Source organism: Meles meles, chromosome 13, assembly GCF_922984935.1.
Source record: "Meles meles chromosome 13, mMelMel3.1 paternal haplotype, whole genome shotgun sequence".
In the NCBI taxonomy this organism is placed as follows: domain Eukaryota; kingdom Metazoa; phylum Chordata; class Mammalia; order Carnivora; family Mustelidae; genus Meles; species Meles meles.
In genome coordinates, this window is record NC_060078.1 from 69,965,281 (window position 1) to 69,984,981 (window position 19,701).

Consider the following 19,701-nt stretch of genomic DNA (forward strand, 5'->3'; position numbering starts at 1 on the left):
AAAACAAACACTGATTTTTCATTCTTAAATTTCTGGGTGATTAAAAAAAAAAAAAAAACTCAGGTAATATACTCAGAAACTTCTCAGTTTTATCTGTTGTTTTTAGGGAGATCTTGTTTGGTGACGGAGGATTGAATCATAAGATTACCTTTCTAAGTTCCTTCTTACAATATCACTGCTCTGGGGGACTAACAAAGCTTCAAAAGCCTGGAGATCTACAATATAAAGTTGGATTCAGGATGAAGTTTTAAAGAAATGCCAGGATGACAATCTAGTTCAGAGTTTACTAAAAAAATATGTGTTGGGGGGGGAATCCCTTAACATGTTTGCATTAATACAAAGAACCTATTTTTTGTTTGAGTAGCAATTGTAAGTAACACTGTCAAACTTGGGTCCTCTTTCATTTAAAGTTTAGATAGCCTCCATAAAAAACTAAGAACGCAAGAATTAAAGCCAAGAAACCAAGGCATAAAAAAGGAAAATCATCCTCTAGAACTGTGCAGAAATTAATTGGCCATCAATCAAAGTTTTTTTTTGTAGGAGGGGAGAAAAAATTCAACTTTTTATTCCAATCCTGTTTGAAGCAGTTAAAAGCAAAAACAAAAAAATGTTTCACAGAGTTTCCAACTCTGTGAAGTAAAAGGAATTAGATTCAAGTGGCTGAACCTGAGCGTCCCATCGGATTACTACGCAAGGTTTCCCTTTATTTCCCCCCACAGTGGGCAATGCATGTCCATTGTGATTTATCTGGAGCTGGTTTCTTTTACACCCTCAGCTGATATAAAGTCGAGCTAGGACTGAGGCTGGAGATTTGGGGAGCATCTGGGAAGCAGCCTCTACAATCCGGAGAGAATGAAACAGTCGGCAACATGAGCAACGGCATGTGTCACTGACGTTCCCAGTGGTAGGAACACCACTTTTTGTCTCAGCGCAGACAAGGAACCGTTAAGAAAGGGGGACAGAGTTATGGATCTCCCTTGAAAATGTCCCCCAAGATGATGCGTGCTGATTTGTTTTCACCCTAGATTTTTAACTTTTCGCTCCTGTTTCTGACCTAGAGTGACCCAGGCTCAGGCTCTCTGGCAGGATTGTGAAGATTTGGCCAGCTTGGTTTCAAGGCCAACTGGCAAAAAGCAAGTTCTGAGAAGCGATGGTGATGAGGGTCTTTGTCCTGTTGGCTGTCTTTGTGGAAGCCTCTGCGAGATCTTGCGCGCCGAATAAAGCAGGTATGCCCTGGGGCTAGCCCGTCTTTCCGGAAAGGGAAGTTTCCAGAAGACTCTCTTTGCAAAGTTCAGAGCTCTGTGCTTCTCTTGCTATCAAAATGCAGTATCAGTACCCTAACCAAGTAGAAGCAGTTAAGCACGCCGGTGCCAACCAGACTTTTCCCGTAGGACATAACAGTGCATTGGAGAAACTTGAGGCTTTTAAAATGATAGAATCCTAGACAGATGAATGGATAGATACATAAATAGATATGAAAATATTTATTTTTAACAAATAAACAATATATTACAATAATTTAATAAATACATAATCTATTTCCTTTTTGACTTACTGAATCTATGTCCTGTGCATGAAATGGACATTTTTTTTTTAATTTGAAATTATGTGCTCACTTCCATAAGCACAGAAATTTGTATCTATTTCTAAATTTATCTATATTTCTTTTTTTTTAAAGGATTTTATTTATTTATTTGACAGACAGAGATCACAAGTAGGCAGAGAGCCAGGCAGAGAGAGAGGAGGAAGCAGGCTATCTACTGTGCAGAGAGCCTGATGCGGGGCTCGATCGCAGGACCCTGAGACCATGACCTGAGCCGAAGGCAGAGGCTTTAACCCACTGAGCCACCCAGGCGCCCCAAAATTTATCTATATTTCTAATCCATTCAATTTGGTTTAACAAATATATTCCTTAAAATAGATTAAAGCTGAAAAGTGGACCAGTTTTGAGTACGTATTAAATATCGTGCAGACATCACATAGATGTAGCAGAAACTAGAAAACTGCAGTGACTGAGGTTTGGGGAAAACAGTCATCACGGTTCATGAAGAATAGCAAGGAAAGTGTTTTTAACCAACTGCTTTGCATGTTCAGTTGTGACTAGAACCCACTGTCCTTTATGAGTATTAATATGATTACCATACCTGATTTCAAACCATGTGTATCCTTTTTCTAGATGTCATTCTTGTGTTTTGTTATCCCAAAACCATCATCACCAAAATCCCCGAGTGTCCCTATGGCTGGGAAGTGCATCAGCTGGCCCTCGGGGGGCTCTGTTACAACGGGGTCCATGAAGGGGGTTACTATCAATTTGTGATCCCGGATTTGTCACCTAAAAACAAGTCTTATTGTGGAACTCAGTCCGAGGTAAGTCCAAGCCACACAATGAAGAGTTGTTAAGATCATGCAATTGGGGCCCCAAAATAAGATGTCTGCTGCCCACCCTTAAAAGGATTCAGAATTCACCAATTTCCTTTTAAGAGCCAATCCTGACTCTTATTTCCTGAAATGCTAGTGTTATTTAAATTCTTCTTCTCTGCCTAGTTTAAGTGACTCTTTGGATTTGAATTTTATTCTCCTAATTTGTTGCCTGAGTGAACTAAGCCACCCTGGTGAGTAGAACAATACACATCTCCCACCTCCACCTTGCTCTGAGTTCTGAGCATGTGCTCACAAACTACCATCCTTCCGGGTTGGATGGTGGGACATCCTCGGCTCAAGACTTGGAAGTAGTTGGAAAGGTACTTTACAGGAGTAGCCAAAGTATAATATAATTTATAATTGGTCTTGTGAAGTACCTGGGACAGATAATCAGAATTAGAAGGAGCCACATGCAACCTCTTGCCAAATATCCTTATAGGTCAGAGGAGACATCAGAGACCTTCCAATAAAGTCAAAGTTGGGGGCCACAGGGCCAGTAGGGGTGCAGTCACAAAGGGAGCCTTCTCCACCGCTGACCTCTAGCATTCCTACTACCTTGACTGCAGAAGACGTGGGGTCTCAGAAAATGACAGCAGGCAGTGCCCAAGGCCACCTCCTCTTCCTAAAGGCCCCATGAGGACTCAGTGATTTAGAGAGTCATGGACACGATTCACAGAAACATCACGTCTTTGAGTATCCTGGAAGAGTGAACTAGAAATCATCTGCGTGGTCTTAGGCATGTCGCCTCTCCCACAGATGTTCAAGATCCCTTACAACTCCAATATTCTGTGATCTGGGGGTTCAACAAGCCAGAGGAAAAAGTCACAGAAATAGTGTTCATTACTGGAAGAGGGAAAGAGCAAATAATGACATGTTCTAGACATGGGAGATGGGCGAAGGCAGTCATGTAAGATTATTTGGATGGGGGAAGTGGATAAAAAGTTGATGCTGGGAAACAGAGATCCTTTAGCCTGTCCTTTTTGGTTAGAAGCCCAATACAGATCTCTTATAAGTGTGCAACATTCAGTCCAGATTATTTTAAACAATCTTAGTCAAACATACTCAAGAACTCTTTGCGGAAATTCACAGCTCACCATTGACGTCTCCCCATAGGTCTGACCATCTTTGATCACTTTTCCCAGGACCCTCCTTCTCATCATGGGGTCCAGGGCCACCCTAACTGCCTTCTTCCTCTCTCCAGTACAAGCCCCCCATCTACCACTTCTATAGCCACATCGTTTCCAATGACAGCACAGTGATCGTAAAGAACCAGCCCGTGAACTACTCCTTCTCCTGCACCTACCACTCCACCTACTTGGTGAACCAGGCTGCCTTTGACCAAAGGTAAGCTGTTCTGAGAGTACAGGGCTGGCTGCCTTGTGTGTGTTCTGCAGTCCCTGTCAATCAGGCATGTTTCAGTCCTTATGCAAAATTCTCTCCCCTTTTCAGAGTGGCCACAGTTCACGTGAAGAATGGGAGCATGGGCACATTTGAAAGCCAGTTGTCTCTCAACTTCTACACTGTAAGTGGTCTGCAGGATCTCATTAGTGCCCTGTGGTCTTTTCAGGAGATGACGGGAGGCTTCCTTGGGGTTTGCTCTTCCCTAAGCTCTCTGCAGAGCCCCATTCTTGAATTCAAATTAAGACATAAGCTTTGGTCTAGTTTTAAACCTCTTCAAAGACTAGATGCCAGAGGAAGGTTGAGTTATGGACTGGGTAGAGGAGCCATAAAAGGGCCACAGAGATATAAAGTGCATGTTCCCATCTTATGATAAAACTGAGGCAAGGTCAATCCTCTGAGTCATCAGAAGTCAAGAGGCAGTAAGACGGCCAGTGTCTAACTCTTAAACCATCTTAGTTTCCACTGCAACCCGCTCAGGAGAGTGGTATTAGAATCTAGCTCCTGTTAAAGCATTTGGTGCAGAGTAGCGACCTTCCTGCCTGGGACAGAGCTGAGAGAGAGGTCAGGGTTGCCCCCTGCTGCCTAGTTTCTTGGTATCCAAAGCCATTCAGAGAGTGGGTTTCCTCTTGGTCTAATTTGGACACGCTGCCTCTATTTACATTGAAGAGACACGTTGGTCTCTCAAAATAAAACCAAATAAGCCACAGCCATTAGCCCGGCTGCCCTCCTGTCTAGAAGGGGTGTTAGGTTTTTTAAACCTGCAGCTTCCAACGAAGAGGCATACTTACAGTGACACTCCAGCTGGCTGGAGGAAGATGCAGGCAGAAATAGAAACTTTAAAAAAAAAAAAAGAAATAGAAACTTTTACAAAGAACATTAGAACTGGGAGATATCCTTAGAAGCCATCGTGCCCAACGCATTCATTTCACAAAAGAAAGGACTCTATTACCTGGAACTCCACTGGCCTTGAACTCTTCGAACTTGCTTTAGCTGCTGCCTAGAAGCTACCAATCCAGGTGAACTCAGAAGGTGAGAGATCCTCTAGAAGGAATCCTAGAGTCACCAGGTCCATTTTACAGTCAAGGATCTACAGCACAGGAGGAACTGGTGTGCCCATGACCCTCCAGGTAGTGAGGAGCAGTGCCCAGTCTAACATACAGACTCTTACACATACAGATGTGTATGCGTATGTGATCTTACATACAGATCTCTTAGCACGGCTCTCTGAGCTTACTTCCTATGAAAGGGATGGAGCTTGAGTTTCATGATCCCTCTTTTGCACTGGCCTCATTTAAGGCTCTGTGTTTAATTTCATATTCAAAATTTTGATTCTTTTTTTTTTTAAAGAGGACTCTCTAAATTATAGAAGAGTTAAGGTCCCAAAGAACGTAGGTTGGCCCCTGACCACACATGGCTAGTGGTTAAATCCAGAGAAAAGGAATATCTTAGAACTCCTGGGCCTATAATCAGAAGGGTAAATGCAGTGTGGACCAGCAGAGGGATTAAAAGATGACAACATCATTGTAGTAACTGCTGAAGGTTGTCCAGAGAGAAAAACGAACTTACTCACCAACAGCAGTCTCCGGGGACATTCTGGCGATGGCCGGTCTTTACTACTGAGCCCCTGTCCAGATGTGCATGATTGTTCTTTTAACCAGTTAAAATCCTAGATATGATCTTATGAAGATTTTATGACAACTGGCAATAGAGAGGCATGAGGGTTCTCAAAAATCATCACCCACCATCTGCCATTTGGGCTAAGTTTCAGAAATACATATCAAATCTTAGCGTTGGAAGGAATCTGTTCTTTTTTAAGAAAACAAACAAACAAAAAGAGGTGTAGCCTCATTACCTCCCAGATCATCCTCTGGGCTGGAGAGACAGACTTACCAGGACACTTCCTTGAGCTGTTCTAGAAATGAGGCTAAGGCGTCCCCTGGGGCCCATCAAGACCCTCACAGGACAAACAAGTCTCAACAAAGAGGGGGTCTGATGTTGCAACAGAAACTTTTGTACTGATTAATATTCCTACCATGGGCTTGGTTTCCTAGGCTTGACCCGCGCGGCTGGTATTTTTCTTCTCCTCCCTTCTTCCGCTCTGAGAGCATTCTTGTGTGTTTCTGAAGCAACAGCTGCCCCCTGCATACATTTCCATCTGAAATTACCAGAGACAGAGCTGTGCCCTTGATTAGACAAAAGAATCAATGCACAGCTAGTTGCTTAGGATTCCAAGAGCTCCCAGTGTTGGGCTCCAAAGCCACCAGTTCTACTCAACGTGCTTCCTCTCTTCCCTCTACCCACTCCCACTCAGTCCTGCCAACAGCCCATAGTTGATATTCGTGGTGAGAAGTCGGGAATTGACTTTATTTTGGCCCCTAATCCAAAATAAAGGAAGGTAGTCAGCTTGCAGATGTGGACCAGCAGTGTGCTTAAGAAAATAGTCTGCCGTTGGCCCACTGGTTTAAGGTCTAGTTCTGCCATTTACTAGTTGTGTGACCTTGGGTAAGTTAGTTAACCTCTTTGGGTCTTCTTCTATTCATTTATTAAATAAAAATAATAATAGCACTTATCCCATACGTTTATTATGAAGATTAAATAAAATTATTTTTATGAAGCATTTACCATACTACCTGGTGCAAGGTATGTGCCTGCAAAAGTAGCCAAACTCATGGTCACAGCCTTTGGCCCCATATAAGTGAAAACTCTGAGAGTTCCTGGCACCGGCAGTTACCATTATAGCGTTGTTACCTTTACACTGTCAATGTCAGTGTGGGATTGGGTTGACTTTTATACAATCAAAACAGTATTGACCATTCTTCTTAGTTAGACAGAGACCAGGGGAAAGACTTGGGATAGAACAAATGCAAGCAATAGAGGCCAAATTTGTAGGCTTACAAAGTCAGAACAATCTTCAGAGGTGATCAACCTTGACCTTTCACCCAATGTCCAAAGCCCTTCTGCAAGATTGCTAAAGAGTACCTTTCCCAAGGACAAGGGCAAGTTGACCTTTTCCATTTTAGATCAGCATGTGAAATCTGATATCCTGAACTATAGCCCATTGGTCATGGTTCTGTCTTCTGATATAATACTGAGTCATGATGTTGCTGATGGCCCTTCAACTATCCCAAGTTTATCTTACCCAACATCTCCCCACCACTGGTGCTCCATCATCCTACTCCCTCTTCTCTGGGGACTATCCAGTTGGCCACTGCCCCACTACAAAGCAAAGCCCAGACCTGAAATGTTATATTCTAGACCCTTTCAGACCTCTGCAGGGCACAGTGGGTAAGGGGTGACCTTCTTAGTTCTGAAAGACTCTAGGAACATGTTCCAGAATATTATTAGCTTTGTGACGCTCTCTTCCATTTCTATCTCACGTTGAGCTTATAAGCAACAGCAGCTCCCAGATCTTGACCACATGAACCACTGTTAAACCAGATGTAGTCATCCTAACCATGTCAACGGACCATTGTGATTCAGTCTTTCCATCAAGTGAAGGGACTGGAAGGCTTGATTTTTCAAGGTGTTCTTCCCTCCTGTTCCACAAATGAGTAGTTTATGTGGTGTTTCTATGTTTCCAGGAATGCCAAAACAAATGATACAGGTATTATAAGATAAAGATATCTGGAAATAGGCCCCTAACCATGTTATAAAGAAAGTAGGAGGAGATCATGCTGAGAAGAGAATTGCCTTAGCTATAAGGTGAGAAGTGGAGAAACTGACCATTAAGAGTGTTTGTTTCAGAAATGGAATTAACAGTACAGATTCTCCTCTCCACTTTGTAACAGAATCACATGAGTTCCTCTGCAAGTAGAGGCATTATTCCAATATTCTACTACCCCATGGGCTGGTTCCTGGGAGATAGGGCTGGGAGAAGCACCTGTGGCTAGGTTGGGGGACTGCACTGTGGTTCCCAGTTTAGGTCCCACATTTGTTAACAGTCTTGGGAAATATGACAAGTCTCAGAAAGTAATCATAAACAGTAACAACCATTGTAAATCTGCCACTTTCACCGTATGGTAAGCTAGCAAATCACTGATGGATAAAAACATTATTGTTTAATTATTGCAACCATTTAAGGGGTATAGAGGTCAGCCAACAGGAAGAAAAGAACTGACTTCTTGAGTGACTGACTTAGGGAGCCCTAGCTGGACCCGTAATCAGGAAAAAATATAAGAGCCATTAGAAGGTGATTCTGAGGCCTCTCAGCAAATGCCCTGAATTAGATGGCCAGGGGCTAAAGTCCATCTCAACTAGATATCTTTGCTGACTCTGTTTACTCATTGTGGTTCTGCAAATCTCTAAGTCCATGAAACTTGATCTTTTAACTAACATCCTGGTTTAAGCTTTATGCTTCTATTACATAAAATCACCATCATAAAAATGGAGAAACCAGCCTCCTTGGGTAGGTCCACTGGACGTACTACTATATTGTAATAACTCCCCCAGAACTGCCTGATGAAGAGACCAAGTGAAGACCGCACACACCACACCAGAGACCAATGGCTGTTGCTCCTGTGTTTCAATCAGGGTCATACTCCCTTGGCAGTTAGAGAGGCGACCACAGTCTTCTGGATCCATCCCCATAGCCTCTCCCACTGCCACCTACCCCCCTCACTTCCTACCTTTCCCCCACCCCCTCTGCTCACTCAAGCTCCAGCATATTGGTCTCCTTGCTGTCTTGCTAGCTACACTGTTACCCAGGGCTTTTGCCTTAGCTGAAACATTGTTCCCCGGATGCCTGCATGAACTACAGGCACTATAGAAGCATTTCTTTGTATCAGTACTTAGCCTGGAAACACAGGCTTCCTTGCTTCCTTCAAGTCTTGGCTCAAATGTCACAACTTTGATGAGAGCTCCTTAAGTACAACTGTATTTAAACTTGCAGCTTGCCCCTCCTTGCCCTTCCAATTTACCCTCCCCTCCTCTACATTTGTTAGTTTTTCTTTTCCTTTTTTTAAAAAAGATTTTATTTATTTATTTGACAGAGAGAGATCACAAGTAGGCAGAGGGGCAGGCAGAGAGAGAGAGAGAGAGAGAGAGTAGCAGGCTCCCCGCTGAGCAAACTGCCCGATGTGGGGCTCGATCCCAGGACCCTGAGATCATGACCTGAGCCGAAGGCAGCAACTTAACGCACTGAGCCACCCAGGTGCCCCTGTTACAGTTTTTCTATATCATGTACTGTATTCTCTTCCAACATATTGTATAATTCACTTGTCTACTATCTATTGTCCACATCCCTTGCTGGAATGTCAGGTGGTTAGAGACAGATCTTTGCTTTGTTCCCAGCTATATCTCCAAATACTGGATCTCCTGACACAGAGACTATCCCAATATAGAGAGCGGTTCCTGACACACAGTAGGTGATCAGTTAGTTACTGCTGTTGCCTTTGTTGGTAACTGTACTGGAATCAGATCATACACTCTCTGACCCAGGCTGGAATCTGCTCAGGCAAACAGTGGAAGTGAGCAAGAACTAAGCGGGGTTGTCTATGTTTTATCCCTATCCCCATGGGCGATTAAGTAAAGCCCAGTGCTTCAGCATTCTTGGATTCTGCCTTTTTTCCATAAGCCAAATCTTGCTCCTGGCTGGCACAGATGAGACATAGAATATGTGTCTCATTGTGACCAGCAAATCCAGAGATGGGATACCCTCATCCCTTCCAAGATGGGACCAGCATCCTAGGAAGTACAGCTTCTCTAGTCCCTGAGGGTCTCTCTGTGGTCTCACACGCCTGTGCTCTTGGGTGTGTCCCCCCCACCCCACCCCAGACCCTCTGCTCCTATCACATCCAGCTGCACAGTCTGAGAGGTTGTAATGTCCAGTGTCAATTTCCTCCCAAAGAATGCCAAGTTCTCCACGAAGAAGGAAGCCCCTTTTGTCTTGGAGACATCCGAAATTGGTTCAGATCTGTTTGCGGGAGTAGAAGCCAAAGGGTTGAGTGTCAGGTAAGTATGTGTCCTCCCTGTTTATATTTTTAAAGCTAAAGAAGAGAAAAAAAGATCAGCCAAGAGACGTTTTAACTACCAGATGTTTCTAGGCGTACAACTCTCCTGCTCAAGGTGATGCATTTTATTGCATTTCCAGGTTTAAAGTGGTTTTGAACAGCTGTTGGGCCACCCCGTCAGCCGATTTTATGTACCCCCTTCAATGGCAGCTAATCAACAAGGGGTAAGTACCACCCTCCCGAGCACGGTGCTGAGAAGTGGGGTAGATCTGGGCCCCCTTTGGCTTGGGAAGGCTTGGGAAGAAGAGGTGAAGCCTCAGGGTCACATCTGTGACACCCTCTGTGCCTCCGGACTGAACACTGATACTAGCACACATTTATACAGAGCCGTTTGCTACCAGGCGCTCTTCTGAGAGCTTCGCCGTGTATTAACTCTTTTGCCTTCCAAGAGGCAGCCATTATGACTACCATCCCTATTTTCGAGGTGAGGAAACTGAGGCACAGGAGGGGTTAAGTAATGTCACTTACTTAGTGTGTGTATCTGGGGGGAAGTGAGTTCTAACCCAATTAATCTGACACCAGAACCCTGGTTAAGACCTAAATCAGACAGTCTGTATAAAAAGTTAAGCATGTTGTACCTAGTCAGTATCCAGTCATCTTAATTAATATCACTGTTTTTTGTTACTGATTCAGTAGATAATGGGATTATGGGGAGTTCTTAAAATTTTTGAGTACAGGACAAAAGTATTGGGATTGTACAATAGAAAGACAATTCTGGAAGTTATCCATGGCACGGATTAGAAGCAGTACATGAGGGGTGGAAAGGCCAGATTAGAGGCCATGGCCTGAACTGAGGTGTAGCCAAGTGAATGGGAAGGTCATCCAAGGGAAGGAGAGGTGATCAAAATTTAGCAACCAATCAGATATGGGGTGGAGAGAAGGACAGGGCAAGAAGCCTGAGAAATATGTGCCATCTCAGTTATGGGTTGTAGAGGTGAGGAACTGTTTGTTCTTGGGCATTAGGGAAGAAGATTCTGGATAAGGGTTTTGGAGTCTCCTTGAGTTCAGGGATGACATGTGGAGCTTGAGAGGACAGTTTTCTGGAAAACACCTAGAATTGTACTTTTGGAAAAGAGAGGACAGGTTGAGCTAGATTAGAGATGTGGGCATCAGACACACAATGAACAGTAAATGCAAAAGAGATCATTCCCCAAACCCAAATGGACCGGTGGGCCCGTGCTGCCACCAGAAGCCTTCAGAGCTAAGTAAACATTGGGGCTGGGGACAAAAATGATTAGATAACAAAGACAGAGCCACCTTGGACCTTTAACTATTTATTTTTACTTAACAAACACTTAACAGCTCTTACAACATACCAACGTGTTCTAGGTCAGTGCCTTACAAATACTAATTTCATCAAACCCCTATAAAGTAGGTAGTACTTTAGTAGTAGAAATCGGAGGTGTAAACAGGCTCAGAAACTTGCCCAAAGTCTAGAGCTAGTCAGGGGATGGACGATTTGGGACTCAACGCAGGCAGCATTATTTCCTGAGAGATGTCGGTAGGACAGGCCAGCAGAACCCCATCTAAGGAACCCAGCAAAGCTTCCTGCAGAGATGGTAGCTTCATTTGGATGTCATACCTATCACAGAAGGATTCCTTTAGGTTCTCTTGACAATGGTGCAATCAAAGGACTTCAGGGAGATTGTGAAATAGATTGGTGACCTGTAGGGACCTGAAATTATGATCAGGCTCTGGGAAGCTCTCAGACAATGGCTACACAGGACAAAGGCTCTGCCATGGAAACCTCTCCCTGCAAATTGCTCCGGTACTGCTGCTTCCAACTGGCAGGTGTGTAAGGTGGCCAACAAAGGAACGCTTGTGGCTTTGTGGTGGTCTACAGAGGCTGTCCCCAGACTCTAGTGCATACAGGAATTTCCTAGGGTATCTGTTGCACATGCAGGCACACAGCTGACCTACCCCATCAAAGGGTTCCTGGGCAAACCCTGAGAACCTATGTTGAAGCAGAGCCAACTTAAAGAAGCCCTCCTCTAGGGGCGCCTAGTGGCTCAGTGAGTTAAAGCCTCTGCCTTCAGCTCAGGTCATGATCCCAGAGTCCTGGGATCGAGCCCCGCATCCGGCTCTCTGCTCAGCGGGGAGCCGGCTTCTCCCTCTCTCTCTGCCTACTTGTGATCTCTGTCTGTCAAAGAAATAAAATCTTTAAACAAAAAAAAAAAGAAGTCCTCCTCTAGTTTCGTATTCTGCCTAGCTAAAATGGCCCCTTGAGGTTGGAGATACTTGCACAAAAACCAGTGAAAAGAGAGGAATGAGAGAGTCCACTCCCTTAATCTCCCAGATGCTTTGGGTTCACACTGGGCCCTTTTGGAGGAAAATCCAGTTTCCAAGAGCATACAGAGGGGTTAGAAGAGATGTATTATTAGGAATTTTGATGTTACGTTGGGACGAAGGCTCCTGTGGTGACCTCGGAAGAGTCTCCCTTGGGCATTCCACCATCCCAAGCTGTCTGTCACAGAGGGGCAAGTGCTACAGCCAGGCCAAGAGGCAGCAGAGCCAAGACATCTAATGAGCCCGCCCAGGACTTGCCTCCTCCCGCCCCCAGCAAAGCTCTGTTTACATTGTTTTCCATTGGCTGACATCATGCCTTGGACACTCCAGCGGCAAGGAGCTATTTTAAGGACTCGGGTCCTGAGTTCATACAAGGCTCTCAGGTTTATTCCCCAAAGGAGCCTGCAAGGTCTTGTTTCACAGCTCGGAAAATGCCTCTAGCTCTGTCCTTGCTCAGAGGTCACCACAACCATGGCCGGGCTTCTGACCTTTGGTCCAGATACAAGGTATACCGTTCACTTCTCATTTTAGTCACTAACTCACGGAGTTAACATTCCTTCAGTCCTACCTCTAATTTGCCCCCTGATGTCTGGTTCTGATGGATGTGTGGAGGAGGGCACGTCTCAGGGGCTCTCAGATAGCGGGGTGGCTCTCTGGTGTGTGTATGCTGGGTTGGATTGACAATGCAGTCTGAGAGACTCCGGGGGGAGCATTAATTTGGGGGTCCTCTCTGGTGCTGTCCCCTGGTCTTAAGCTTTTGGACCCATAGACCTTCTTCCACAAAGGACAGAATCTGCTGATCCTTGCCACCTGCCGACAACACTCCCCAAAGTGCACGTGGGCCTTACTTATTCGTGTCTGCTCCCAACACCTCGCTGAATGTCTGCCACTTCGGTAGGGAACGAGCGTGGTTTGGTAAATGAAAAAACATTATTTTCATCGTAAGTTATTACCTTTGGGACTTTGGGACTTTCCAAATGCTACATTCTCATTATTCGGAAAATATGTAAAGATATAAGATATATATATATATATATCTTTATATATATATAAAAAATAAATAAATAAGTAAAATAATATATATATATATCTTATATATAAAGATAAAGATATATAATATATAAAGATGTAAGAAGCAGAAACCGCCCATAATTCCACCACTCCATAATAGCCAGTATTAACATTTAGATGGTATCTCTCCAGTCTTTTTTTTTTCTGTGCCTATATTAAAAACATGACCAAATTTTTACAAAGGTAATTACATAATATAGAATTTAAATAGCACAGCATAAATTCAAATTTTCCAGCGGCAAGCCCTCACAATATACAGAGAGAAGGATGGAAGGTTTGACTTGGCTCAGATGGTATGGTAGCACTTTGGGAAATGCTGTTCTCAGCACCAGTGTCTTTATCTCCGACGCATCGGGGACTCAGTCCAGGTCCCAGTCCTTCAGATGACTTCCTCTCTCGGGAATTTCCCTTCTTTGAGATAGCGGTGTGGTGACTTATCTGGTGAGCCGCTTCTCCTAAGTCACTCCCCTCCACCCCACTGTCCCCTGTCTGTGGAATGAGAACCAGCACACCAGCCCACAGCTCCTCAACTTGACCTCGTATCCTGAAGATAAGATGCTGCCAGTCAAGGTGCTTTGGAAAGATAACGTGCTGTGTGGAAGCCCAGGGCCATGTTGCTGTTGTCTGCCAATCTATCTCAGACTCTGCTAGAGTTCATGAAGTAATTTTCTCTCCTCCCTGCCCCATCTGCTCCAGCTGCCCCACGGATGAAACGGTCCTCATACACGAGAATGGGAAAGATCACAGGGCCACCTTCCAATTCAACGCTTTCCGGTTCCAGAACATCCCCAAACTCTCCAAGGTTTGGTTACACTGTGAGACATTCATCTGTGACAGTGAGAAGCTTTCCTGCCCAGTGGTGAGCCTCCTCTCTCCAGAATGAGGATGTGACCCGAGGTGGGGGTGGGGGGTGGTATTTGAGAAGATGTATTTTTAGCTTGGAATCGTAACCAGACCAGTGTACATGTGTGCTGAGGGCATTCTGGAAGAAAGGTCACTGGGTGTAGGGGCAGACATTCGGGCTCTGTCCATCCTGCCACCAACAAGCTACATGGTCTGGCACATGCCACTTACTCTCTGGAGCCTGGTTTCCTCATCTCTAAAGACAGTGGTGATGTGATAAGTCACCGTGGCCCTTCTCTTTTCAGAGAGCCGTATTAGGTAAAATGAGAACAGTATGGAAATGCTTTGAAAAGTTAAAAGCACAAGGGAAATTCAAAATGTCAGTAGTAGCAATAGGTACTGGATGGAGTCAAAAGATGGATACTTTTAGCTCTTGCCCGGCCAGCTTAAGGGTCCATCCCTGTGACTTGAAACGAGCCAGAGAGATGCCACAGAAATTCCCAACACCCGTTACTGCTGAACTGACTTTGTGAGAGGAAGCACTGGGCGGTGGGGCCCCAGGTTCACAGCCAAGTTCAGTGCAGCCCAGGCCAGGGGCCAGTTTCTCCTCTGCAGCCCCCACACCGAGAAGCTGCTACAGAATCCACCTATGGACAGGCAGAGCGAGTCCCAGGTGGGAGACAGCTTTCCACGACAGCCAGGCGTGAACCTGGTCCTTAGGACAGTGGTGCCACAGCGTGGTCCCCAACAGCTTCAGCATTACCTGGAAACTTGTTAGGGACACAAATTCTCGGGCTCCCCAGACCGCCTGACTCAGAAATGCTGGGTGGGCCCAGAAATCTGTGCTAACAGCCGCTCCAGGTGATTCTGAGGCATGCTCGGGCTTGAGAACCACTGCCTTCACCGAACAGTGATAAATCACAAATGGCTGCCTGCTCCGATCTGTCCAGGTTAGAGACCCCAGAGAGCAGGAACGCGGTGTTTCTCAAAAGGATACCTGCTCACGTAGCCTGTGGTAACCAACCGAAAAAAAAAAAAAAAAAAGAAAACGATTATAATCTCTATTTCTACTCATTTGTTTTAGCCAGAAAATGGTCACACTGAAGCATGAGAAAAGAGGGAGGGAGCAGACAGATATCTTACAGGTGATGAAGGGATAATTAGCGGCCCTACATTTTAAAGAGAAAAGAAAATGAGCCAGAACACATTTCACAAGTGTCCACTTCTCAAACCACCGTCAGGAGACTAAGGGCAGGCAAAAGCCTCACTTCTTATGAGAAGAAACAGGGCCAATCCCTCCTACATCCAACACCCCGCCCCCCAGGATTTCTTCCAGCTTGAAGAGTTCCTAGAGTAAAGCTTTGCCCTTCTCCCAAGTTAGAGAAGGGATGAGGTCAGCACTCTGGATAATAAGCAAATAAATAGAAAGACAGAAAAATAAGGTAACCAAGATCTGTTGACTGGGGAATTTTGACTCTATCAAGTTTGCGACTTCTTTTTTTAATCTCTCGCCTTTCTCTATTTTCTCTCCTGTGTGCATTTCTCACGCCCCCTCCCCCACTCTTCCCCCCCATCCCCGCCCCCCCCCCCCCCCACGGCGGGGGTTCTTCAGACCTGTGACAAGAGGAAGCGCCTCCTCCGGGACCAGACAGGGGGCGTCCTGGTGGTGGAGCTCTCCCTCCGTAGTAAGCTTCTCTGTTTTCCGAAAGCCTGAGTTCCTGTGGGGCTGCGTTTACAGGCACAGCAGGTCGGAGCATTTTAACTGAATTGCCAAACCAGTTGTGCTTGTAGACACTACCTTCACCTGCGACTCAAGGTTTCCCACCTGGTGGGGAGGGGGTGGGGGAGGGGGAAGCCTTGGCTCAGGCCAAACCAAGAAGTTGAGGTTGGTTAACTACCTGAAACTCTCCGTCTGCAGCCTAAATTCCAGTGCCCCCAAGGAATTAGGAAGTGCTGAGCTTCCCGGCAGAGCAGGCAGCCAACTGTAGTAAGGGACAATGAAATGTACTGGGAATGTCCAGTGCAAGTCAACAAAACTCCATAGACCATCCAGTGCTGACCCTGGGCTGGGCTGGACCCTGGGCTTCAGAATTAAAGGGGACCACATGGCCCTTGTCTTCAAGGACTCATCACCTAGCAAGGAGAGAGCGGCTAAATGCCAAGGGCAAGGGAGGGGATGATCAGTGGGGGTGAAGGAGGTAGGGTGCTACGGGAGCTCACGGCAAGGAGATTCACCCTAATCCAGGGCCTAGGGAAGACACGTGTCAGTAATCTTGCAGCGCAACCAGAGTGGTGTGACATGAAGGGTGAGCAGGGCCTGTGGGAAGAAGGCTGGGGCCTTGAGTAGCTACACAATTTTTACTAGCTAAGAACAACTTTTACCTTCTTATGTGGTTGAAAAAAAAATCAAAAGAATAATAGTTTGTATTTTATGGTGTATCATAAAAATGATATGAAATCAAATTTCAGTTTTCTATAAAGTTTTATTGGAACACAGCTACGCGTGTTCACACAAGGTGCTGTCTCCAGGTGCTTTCACCCTATGGAGGCAGCGTCAAGTAGTGCCAATAGGGACCATAGGGCCCATAGCGGAAATATTTATCATCTGACCCCTTCCAGAAAGTTTACGAACCCCTGCCTTAGAAAGCCAAGGAGAAAATCGTTTTCTTCTTCTTTCAAAGAAGCTTTGATGAACCCCACTATAAACTTTGTCTTAAAGGCAATGGGGGGCTATTGGTTTAATCGGGAGAGCACGTGGTCAGGTCTGTATTTTGGAAACACAGACCTGAGACTCCTTCTTTGATCTTTCCTTAAACCTTCAGCTTTCTCTCTCTTTACTCATTACAGGCAGGGGATCCTCCCGTCTCTATAGCTTCTCAGGTAAGGAAAAGAGGCACCTCCCGGAAGGGTCATGGGGCAATGCCTTTAAAACGTAGATGTGTGTTTTAAAAGAAGCTTAGCTTTGGCCCCAGCAAAACCTTGAGGAATTGAAAGCTGCTCTTTAAAGCACACGTGAGTGGGACAGAAGGGGGTAGAGGTAGACTGATGTCTCTCCAGCTAGCCCCTGAGCTCTGCAGGAAGACTGTGGCTGGAGATAGATTGGACGAAGCAGAATTGGGTCCTACCTCTCAGCAAAAAACATCACCAAGCTTTGCTTGGGTTCCTGCATTTAGAGATGTAATTTTCAATAGTACATTTTTTTCAACAAATATCTGAGTCCTTGCTATGACTCTGCCCCTCATTCACTAAATGACCTTGGGCAATGAACTCACCCTTCCACTCCCCAGTCTCCTCTAAGAAACTGCGCGAATAATGGCTCCTATCATACACGGCTGCTGTATGGATTAAATGTTACAACCAAGGGCACCAAAGAACGCCCCGCATACAGCAAATATCAGTAACATTATTACTCTTCTAGGCACTGGGACTCCCGCAGAGGGAGATAGTCAAGGCCTCTGCCCTTCCCTGTAGTGTGACGTGCAGGAGTAGGGGTGGAGGAATGATTTATATAGTGGCCAGGGAAGCCTCTCAGAAGAAGAAACATTTCAGCTAAGACCCAAGACATTACCGAGTGATGAGGAGAACAAACTATGGGAGGAGATGGGGTAAGACGTTCTATTGATTAATAAACTCACAGATGTAGACTTTGCTCTCACAGTCACAGGAAATCACGTAAACCAACTTTTTAAGACTCTAATCCCAGATCTTCATTTCTAAAGAAGTCCCATAGCGAAAGCCCTAAGGTAAAACGTGCCATCACTGTGTTGCCCGTGTTCAGACGTGGAAGAGGGCAAGGAACTGACAAAACCAAGGGGCAGAAACCCCAAAAGATAAATGGATTTCATATAAAATGTGCAGAGTTTTATGAACACCCACTTAATACTTCTGGTTGACTCTTTTGTCGAGTTAACCCTTTGCTGCCTTGTCCTGGCTCCACGTCAAGTGTTTCTGTCTGCTCTCCTGTCTGATTCGCAGATGTCCTCTACCACCTCATCGTCATGCTGGGGATTTGCGTCGTGTGGTAGGAAATCGCCAGGCAGCCAGCAGCATCTCCTCCACCCAACATCACCTCCTGTGTCCGTGACAAACTTTATCGTGCTGCCAGCAGGAACCAACAGAGGAGCATACTGTTGGGAAGCAAAGAATAGGGCTTTGCCAATTACGTCTTCCAGTGATTTTTGTGAATTTCAGTGATTGCCTTTGGTGCCCCACTTCCTCCTGGGACTTCCTGTGGCTCTGAAATCCTGCAGTTCCTCTCCTGCGGCTGGCGGAAGAGTCTCCTTTCCCCCAAGCTCAAGGCAGGGCTGCAGGGGACTCCTTTGAAAGTGATTCTAATTTTGAAAGACTAGCACACCCAACCAAGTGCAGCTGAGCACTGAGGAGAATGTAGGGCATAACCGCAAAGTCAGTGCTAAGTACAGAATGAACAGGAATAGCCAACTTTGCCAAGGGGGGCCTTTGTCATTGATGCCCTGTGATGCTTATTTAAGAACCAGGGCTGAGCCACCAGGCAGGGGTTCCGATCTTTCGAATGATAATGCAGAAATCAGACTGGAATGTAATACTCAAACCTGAGTGTTAGAAAGGAAAAGAAATCTTGAGAGGTCACCAGGGCTAACCCAATTTGGTTTTAGTATAGTGTTTCTTAAACAAGTATAAACATTATATAGATATTAACTTGTTTTTATAGCTGACAGAAATTTCAAAAATCAGAAGAAAATAAACGATTAAATAGGACTAAGAAGGATAAAACCCACATTAACAGAAACTTGACATCATGATGTGGCATTGCCTAAATGAAACCACTGTTGGCACGTGACGCTGCAGTGGTATCTGTGACAGGTCCTCTGAAATTTGTCAGCCCAATCCTACTCTACTTGTGATGCTCAATGCTCTCACAATTTTTTTTCTATTTGATCTAAGACATCTTCATCTGTGCAGAATGGTCTGACCTCATTTAGTCTTTAACAGTCAAGCACGTATCTCTCTGTTTTTGTCTCCTTGACTTGTGATCAATAGAATGGAACCTACCAAAAAAATCAGAAACACAGCTGCAAAAATGGCCAGTGGCATCGCGGGGCACCACACCCTGAGGCCAGCCCCAGCCCAGGGATCAAGAATGCATGGATGTTAATGATTTACAGGGCCAACAAAATAAAAACTGCTGAGCCAAACCTCATAGACCCCTGGGCAAGTCCCGAGAATGTACTGTCAACACTGGAAGCTAGAATGGGACAGGAAAAGCCAGAGCTCTCACTTTTTTTCTTAGTCCTGCACAGACTTAATTAGTGGGCTTTTACTTTGAAAACCCATTAGTGTGTCTCTCTGTGGCTAATGTATCTGAGAAGCTTTGAGCTGTGTAGTTGGGTGGGTCTTTTAGGACTGTGCTGAGGATCTCAGAAATCCAGTTAGTCCCCAAATTTCTGGAAACATGGAGTACACGTTCGTTCAGCAACAGACTAGATTCAAATGACTCAGCGGCGTCTAAACTGTTCTCAAAGCTGGAGATCCAGCCGGTTTGGGATTTCTTCTTCTTATAAATTCAGAATTTTTATAACAAGGAAGGACAGAAGACATGTTATTGGTTCTAGTCAAAAACTCTTAAATAGCCCACTTAGAGCCATGATCGAATCTTTGGCTGTCAGAGTAAAACAATGCTGTATTAGTTTTG

At 45.2% G+C, this 19,701-nt stretch overlaps 1 protein-coding gene across 1 annotated transcript; it reads left to right on the forward strand.

Moving 5' to 3' along the window:
* Positions 1-823: 823 nt before the first annotated feature.
* Positions 824-19,641, forward strand: TECTB (tectorin beta). Its single transcript, XM_046027428.1, has 11 exons — positions 824-904; positions 1,059-1,226; positions 2,177-2,367; positions 3,623-3,765; positions 3,871-3,943; positions 9,668-9,771; positions 9,911-9,994; positions 13,884-14,046; positions 15,643-15,715; positions 16,878-16,910; positions 18,006-19,641. The coding sequence occupies exons 2-11, from the start codon at positions 1,151-1,153 to the stop codon at positions 18,053-18,055; spliced, it is 990 nt and encodes a 329-aa protein (XP_045883384.1). The 5' UTR covers positions 824-904; positions 1,059-1,150; the 3' UTR covers positions 18,056-19,641.
* Positions 19,642-19,701: the final 60 nt, after the last annotated feature.